Source organism: Camellia sinensis, chromosome 9 (assembly GCF_055761805.1).
Source record: "Camellia sinensis isolate YWXY chromosome 9, ASM5576180v1, whole genome shotgun sequence".
Classification (NCBI taxonomy): Eukaryota; Viridiplantae; Streptophyta; class Magnoliopsida; order Ericales; family Theaceae; genus Camellia; species Camellia sinensis.
In genome coordinates this window covers 13,082,320-13,090,797 of record NC_138969.1, presented here as the reverse complement: position 1 = coordinate 13,090,797, position 8,478 = coordinate 13,082,320, and the positions used below count along the sequence as shown (strand labels likewise).

General features: G+C 32.3%; 1 protein-coding gene across 2 annotated transcripts; it reads right to left on the bottom strand.

Moving 5' to 3' along the window:
* Window positions 1-257: 257 nt before the first annotated feature.
* LOC114269127 (putative ribose-5-phosphate isomerase 4, chloroplastic) lies at window positions 258-8,273 on the bottom strand. Of its 2 annotated transcripts, none has more exons than XR_014341025.1 (6): window positions 8,160-8,273; window positions 7,964-8,059; window positions 7,809-7,865; window positions 7,384-7,501; window positions 7,222-7,288; window positions 258-556 (listed from the first exon to the last, which is right to left on the bottom strand). XR_014341025.1 is itself a non-coding variant. In XM_082888607.1 (6 exons), exons 3-6 carry the CDS (start codon window positions 7,854-7,856, stop codon window positions 6,179-6,181), a joined length of 312 nt encoding a protein of 103 aa, XP_082744733.1. In that variant the 5' UTR covers window positions 7,857-7,865; window positions 7,964-8,059; window positions 8,160-8,273; the 3' UTR covers window positions 6,164-6,178. The 2 variants fall into 2 exon arrangements, 1 of the variants encoding a protein (XP_082744733.1); XM_082888607.1 differs by lacking the exon at window positions 258-556 and adding an exon at window positions 6,164-6,257.
* Between the last annotated feature and the right edge of the window lie 205 nt (window positions 8,274-8,478).

Below are 8,478 nucleotides of genomic sequence, written 5' to 3'. Positions count from 1 at the left end.
CAATAGGACTCCCAGAAACCCGTGGATTCGATCAACATCCTAGAAATCAAATTCCATACCCATATAATCACATAAGCATGTTATCACATAAGCATACAATACATACTGTCGTCTCAACCAAGCGAGACAAACCCATTGTGGTAATAACCACTTCGTACGTACCCAAAGTATTCAAATCCGATACGCTCTGATACCAAGTTGCAACGCCCCAAAAAAAAGTACAAATAATCCAACTCATAAGAGAAATGAATATAATGAAGTTAAGGTATTTTCATTTATCAGAGTTTGTATTACAAAAGGTATTACATGTATCATACATTCATAAATGTTCATCCTGAATCTATAGCATGTAATACTAGTTAATAATAACAAAATAATGCCCTACGAGTTTACATCTTTCCAAGACGTTACTTGGTTACAACAAAAGAGAGTCATAAGCTCTGTACATATAAAACCCTAGGCTCGAATAAACATTTAAACATAAAGTAACAAAATAGAGCGTCCAGCTCCTAAGTCTTCCTAAGTTACGTCCTTGGAGGAAGCATATCACCGATACCTGAAAATGATTTCCCAAATAGGGTGAGCCAAAACCCAGTAGAAATAGTCTAACACAATATATGAGATTTAACTAAGATATAAGTGTCAGATATATTCCATGTTTATTACATATGCACATTCTTCACATTATCACACGATACCGACATTCACATCTAGATCCATTTCCATTTATTCATTTCAGATTAGTTCATTTCATTTCAACTCATAAACCACATTTATACTTTTCCAAATAACCCAACTGAGATTACAACCCAGTGGTTTTCAATCAACATAACTATCACATAAACATTTCAATCTTGCCATTTTAAGAATTTTTCGTCAGCGGGATCGACACCCATGTATACATAAGATTTTGGGACTTTCACCCTGAACACTCCGGCCAACTTAATTTTCAATGGAGTCTATCCCCTATCTCCTCCCAAAACATGGAGTACATCCTCTTTCTCCTTCCAAAATGTTATACATATACAATGTATTTACAAGTATCATCATATTCAATGACATTCAATTATACATATTCAATGCCTTAACATACCGTCATATTCAATGACATAATAAGTGATTAGTTTCAATTCACCTAATCTTCATGTAATTTCTACAACAATCATAGCTATTCTCCACCGATAGCCCAATATAGTTGTTTCTAAACAGATATACAATCCTTATAACAGATAATCTATCAAATTTTCATAAGTGAGTGATTTAAACAAATCTAACTACACCATTCTTTCATACATCCTCCCAATTTCACATTTCTTATATCAATTCCATTATTTATACAAAATAAATTATTCCAAACATTTTAGGGAAAAACTTCCCATTTTCCAAATATTGACCCAAAGGTCAAAATCATCTATTTTAACAGAAAACAACCTCACATCCAAACCCCATGATCAATTATATAACACCACATAGAAACCCACTTTCTAAATCATGAACCCAAACCCTAGGTTTTCTCTAAACACACCAAATCTCACCATATATACATAATAACAAATAACTAGGTTAAACCTTATAACAAAGTGTAGAATATCTCTATCTCAAGTGTAGAAGTCCAAAGGAGAAATGGTGGAACTTCAAAAGTGACAAAATCAAACTCTATTCGGATGAAATGGTAGCTCTTGAGATGCTCCAACTCTTTATCAAAGGGAGTAGGGTAGAGAGACCCTTAGATCCTAGGAGATTTGTAAAGAGAAGTCGGTTTTTAGAGAGAGAAAGAGCCGATCTAGGGTTTTTGAGTGAAAAGATACAAAAATTTTGTGTAAAAATGAGCTATTGCAATCTAATATACGCGAGGCTCACTCGAGCGAAGGAGTTGTCGCTCAAGCGACCAAACATAATAAGTGACCTTGCTCGAGTGCAGAATACATCATTCCGACATTATCAATAGATGGTTATCACCTGAACCTGGAGGTAGCTTATCACCTGAACCTGAAAATGATGTTCCCATAAAGGGTGAGCCACAGCCCAGTAGAAAAATACTAAACCAAACATAAGCATTGAATAAAGCTATAGCATTCAATAGATGGTTAACCAAGATAATCAATTACATCATTATACAGTCTCATGACACTAATGTCTAAGACACGTTTTACTTTCCGACATTATCAATATGGCTCAGAACCTGGCCAAACTTACAACAGTGAACTATATATATATCATATTCACATTCTTCCAATGTCAACAAACAAATGAGACTCAGGCTCAAATCAAAACACTTCATACTTCTAGTTTGATACACATTTTAGTGTTGTATCAATAAAAACACTTCAATATAAATAAGCACACATAAAAGTGATGCTAATGGAGTCCATCCCCTATCTCCTCCCAAACAAAATCCGGTTTAGAGGTCCATCCCCTATCTTCCCCTAAACCGTGGAGTACATCCCCTATCTCCTTCCACACAAAACAATGTATGTAAACACATAACATATACAACATACAATCAATACACATAATGTCTGTATTAATTCAACAGTCAAAATTGATGATTTAATCAATGATTAGTTTCAGTTATCCCTAATCCACATGCAGTGTCTACAACAATCACGACTATCCTCCACCGATAGCCCAAAACAGTTATTTCTAGACTTGGAAATAAATATATCAACAATTCAATAGGCGAATGATTTAAATTATCCAACTACACCATTTAATCAATAAATTCCCCAATTTCATGAATTTAACCAAATTCCCCAATTCCCTTAAATTAATTATACAAATTAATTAATTAATACAACTAGGGTTTTTCCCAAAATTATCAAAGTAACCCCAACATATCAATATACCAAAACTTAGAACAAAACTTATAAAATGGAGTAGGAAATCCCTACCTCGAAGAAATAGCCCCAAAAAAGAAGATGGAGATGAAGACCCAAACTCCAAAGTGCTCCAAACCACCAACAATTCAGATTAAAACGAAGCCCTCGACTCACACACTCTTTTTAATGAAGGATCTAGGGTAGAAACACACCCTAAGTGGATCAAATCTAAGAGAGAAGGTGAGCAGGGTGAGAGAGAAGTCGGACCTTAGGGTTTGGAATCTAAAAGAGGATGAAAAACTGATTAAAAACCCGCTGCTGTCTAAATAAACTGGTCAGGCTCGCTCGAGCGAAGACTTGGTCGCTCGAGCGACCAGACACAAGAAATCCTCGCTCAAGCGAAGAAAAGCTCGCTCGAGCCAAGAATGCAAAGCTACAGGTCTATACTAGACGCAATCGCTCGCTCGAGCTAAGAAAATCTGGCTCGAGCCACCAAACACAAAATACAACCCTCGCTCGAGCGACCAAGTACTCGCTCGAGCGACCAACCCAAAAACTGGACAGCAACACTTGGTTTCCGAACCCAACCAACCTGAAACAAACCTGCCCAACACATCCTATAACTCCAAATGAGAAAATAAAGAACGACAACAACAATTATACAATGACAGAATCTACGGAACCTAAGTCCGGATACAATAATCAAATGGGAAAAGACCGGGGTCGCTATAAGACCAACTAGCAACCAACCTGTCCCAAATACTCAAAATAGGAAAGGAAAAAGAGGAAAAGAGACATGAATAACAATATTAAGCCACGAAATTCGAGTTTGGAATACAATAAAGGTCGGATCAAAACCGAAATCGCTATAAAAAGTCAATAGATAAATTAAGGGATAAAATTAAAACCAAAATGTCCTTTGGAACAAACAAAAGGGCTTTTTACCAAATTATTTCACAAAGAGTAGACTTCTTATCAATAAAAAAATATCCACTGAATCTAATGCCTTATACTTTCTTTACTTTTGACTTTTCAACAATTGACCCTATTAAAATTCCCCTATCGTTAATCTTTTGTTAGTTTATTTAACAAAATATGTCAATGTCATGCTGAAGTCATGTATTATGAGTCAAAAATCCCAAGATTGTCCTTATATATTCAAATAGTATATTTCACTCACTTCCCTTGAGGTTTTACAAAAAAATTAATGTTACAAAAAAATTAATGAAGACCCATATATTATTTTAGTAATGTTGAACAAAATTATTAAATTCTATGCAATATTAAAAAAAAAAATTCTAAGATATTATAGAAATATTTAAACATTGATAAAATACTTAAAAAGAAATCATATCTCTAAAATTAATGTTATTATAGATAATACCTTAATAATTTTACATAAGATTTATTTCACACTACATAACTAATGTAAAATTTATCATTTGAACTTACGTATTTATTATTTGAACCTTTTTTATTTATTTATAAAGAAAGTTAAAATAAATTAACTTCTTTATTTTTTAAACAAAATGAACTCTTTGGATCCATGAAACAATCCTTGAATATTACATAAATTTGTAATTGAATCATGTTTTACTTTATAATTTGAATATGTTTTCAATGCTCTATGTTTTTCTCTATAATGTGAGAGAATCTTAAGCTTTTCATATTCGATTCATCAATATATATAAATCAATAATAATTATAAAAAAAATTAAAAATTAAAGTATTATATCTATATGTGTAACTAAACCCTAAGTTAGATCAATAAACGTGTTTAAATAATAAATGAAAATTTAATCTATTGTAATAAAAAAGGAATCATTGCTTTTTTGTCCATTTTTTCAGCATCTTTTCCCTTTCATCAGTGCTACCTAGCATCATCCTATACCACAACAACTTACGAAACATGATTTTTTTTTTCTCTAAACATATTTGTGTATTAAATTTTTTTAAAGAAAAATAAACATAATAACATTTCATATTTATAATTAAAAAAAATAACTTATAAAAATTACCAAATGCTACCTCATAAATATATTAAAAAAAATTTCATTTTTTTTCACAATCTTATATTATTCTTAAATTTTAATTTTAATTTTTATCTTTAAATCTTTCAATTTTCAGTCCATGGATTTTTTAGAAAAGGGGTCAATATTTCTCACCTTATTAACAAAAATTTAAAAAATAAATATAAAAGTACAAAAAATCTAATCATGTTACAATAAAAATAAATTAAAATTAATTAATAAGAAATGAAAGATAAAAAAAAAAAATATTTAAGAATAATAAGCAATTTAAATAATTTGTCACTTCTTACATCTAATTAGAATGAAATTTTACTTGAAAAAAGAAATTATTCGAAAATAATAAAACACTCAAATAATTTGTTATTTATTACATCTAAAATCTATATCTCCATCTTTGTTTCTCTCATTTAAATTATTTTTATTAAATTAAATATTAAAATTAATTCAAACAAGAAACATGCATATTCTTTCTTACTTTCGTTAATGGTTTTTTTTTTTTTAACTTAAAAAAGTTCAAAAACTTAGAGCAGGAAAAAAAATACTAAGTCCAAGAATTACAAAAAAAATTGTGAAAAATAAAATGATAGTTTAATATATAAGTAAATTACACTTCCCTTGAGGTTTTGAATAGTATTTAAAGGGTATTATGGTCATTTATCCAACTAAGTTAACAACGTTTGGGCTAAATTAATAGGAGAGAAGAATCTTGGCAATATCAGAAAAAATAAGAGAGGTTAATGCAATTTCAAAAATCATAAGTGGGATCCCTGTAATTGTCAAAAATCTCACAGGAGATAACTGTAATTTACCCTAAAATTTATAAACTAAGACATTTTGCCTAGTGGTTGTGCAACACCATTTGTAGTGCAAGGTTGTAGATTCAACTCCTCTAGAGAGGAGTTTGATACCTTTTGTGATAGTTTATATATCCGTCATTATGAGAGTTATATGTATTTACTACATGAAGTGAATTCACATCCAATTTTCAAAAAAAAAAAAAAAATTGTAATGTAAACAGAAAACAGGAAACGAAAGCATTAAGAAGAAAACCAAAAAGTATTACTAAGATTTAAAATCTATCAAGTCCAATTAAAAATATGAGAGGCACATTGTAAAATGAGGCAAGTGAAACATATGACAAAAAGGATTTTCTAAACTATCCTTTTAGTTTATAGGTAATTATCGGATTAGTCAGAAGCATGAATCTGTAATTAATCGCCATCCTTTTGCTTTCCATAATCATGTTTTCCAGTCATACCAGAAAAGTTACTTGTAGTAATGAAGCTAAAGGCATATATAATAATTAATCTCTATTACTGATTGCTTCGATTAAATTCCGCTCTCTGCATTCTTTGGTGGATTCTCTACAATGCTCAGCCCATATTCAAAAGCAATCACTGCAGTGCATCTGCATTTTACTAAATGTTTGTGTGTGAGAGAGAGAAAAAAACCAAAACATTGTCCATGTATCAGTTTCCTTTAGAAATAAAATAATGGTGTTTAAAACCACTATCAGAAGTAGATAATGTGAAAATGGTTTATCATTCCGAAGCAGCTACCTTTAGCTATCGTGATGATTCACTTGACTATCTATGGAGGAGAAAATTATCGAATAAAATTGACAAGAAACACAAAATTAAGTTATACTTAGATGAATAGGACCATCAGAAGCCCAAGCGAACCATCGGTTTAGAACACTGAGCCATATTGTAATATCTTATAAGAGTGTGTCATGAAAGTAGCATGGAGGCTACTACACAATGACTCCATACTCTGCTCAAATTTGTAGGCCTTGCTCCTAATCTAGGCAGGCATCAATGCCCTAAGGGCATAACGTTATGGGCTTAAAGTACGTAGAGTGGAGCTTGTAGGCCATAGGCATCATTTGCTTTAATCTCCACTTGGGGAATAACATAGCTCAACAAATAGAGGGAGTGGTAATGGAGGTACACATATCCTCATATTGTAGGTCTATGTCTTTCAAATGATGGTAGGCACATGAAGGCTCCTAATGATGTGGCAATGACATATGATAAGGTGGGGCAATGTCCCAAAACATGTCACCGAGGATAGTAAACGTCAGTGTACCAGGCTCCACTTACAATAGGGTCTAGGGGACGTAGTAGGTAGGCGACATTCCCCATCATTTTTTAGGACAAGCTGATTTTCGTGACTCAGGCTTGCATCATAGCGCTAGGAGTGGATAGCACTTGCCATCACTCCAAGTCGTGACCTCTGCATGCCATTGAGGATAGTATCACAATTTTATTCATTTAGTTAATTTTTCTGCAAATTCTTATCTATCCATCAAGCATAAACAAATGTCATCCATGCAAAAACAGAAGAAGGTTACAAGGCAACTGGGAACTTACGGGATCTTAGAAATGACTCCATGGTCTACAACCCCATCAATATTGTCAAGAGTGTTGGCAACTTCAACTTCGGGTAAAAGCAATGGTCCTCTAAGAAAATATCATACAACATGGACAAAAACATAGGAAATTAAGGCGATCACCATGATAGTCATATCATACCAAGGTTTAGTATTGGCGACGTAAATATAACATCAAGAACATTATGCCCTTCTCTAGTGATTAGTGGGAAGTCGCCTCCCGTTGGACCTGCATGGCCTATAGATGGTCTCCTCCATACCTTTAATTATGCGATTGCCGTCATAATTATGAAATTTATTTAAGCATTGTTTGGTGCAGCTTATAGGGGCTGCTTTATGTGCCAGAGTGTTACTAACTTCTGCTTACACCTTATGAGACAAAAATAACTAAATTAAGCTAAGAAAAACAGACTATTGAGAAGCTTAGGAAGGGGTTTAGCTTCTTCTTTCAAATCATCAGCCTTAAACTTGTAAGAAGTTGCACCAAATAAGCTCTTATTATTCTACATATGAGAAAAGGAATTGTCATTGTGATGACATTATGCCATATTATCATAATGAGAATACCTCCGCATCACCTAAAAATAGGTCTTCAATCTCTTCTGCAGTTTCCATCCAGTTGAACTGACACAAGACTTTTAAAATGTCAATTAAGTCAATTAACCCTTATTTTGGTAAATTATTTCCAGCAATTTATGCCAATAATGCATATGATAGCTTACAGATTTAATTAAAACTGGAATTGAACCTTCTAAACCACTTTTTTATTGTTTCTCTGTGACTATGAATACAAGTTTCTCAGCAGCATTGAGTATATTCTGTGAGGGAAAAGAAAGACAAAAAGTTTTGATCAAGAAATCAAAAATAAAATGGAAATAACATAACTTGAGTCCAACAAATAACAATATTTTGACTCACCTCCTCTTGAATTATAGATTCCTCCCCTTGCAATCTCTGATGCCCAATTAATGAAATAAGTGTTATTTCTTCAATAATATCAGCATCGTTGAATGCAAAATCAATCTACAAAATAACAAGTTAAAGGACAAGTGCAACAGTATAAAGTTTATGAAAAAGCATACAAGTGATCAATGAATTCATGGCGTCATTTAATAGGACCAGTCTAGAAAACCTTCTGAAAAGAAATTTATCAAATTCAAGTGGGAATTTGCACACCCTTTTCATTTCCACTGAGATTTTGTCTAAATTGATCTTTACATATGTTACTTTTTAAATA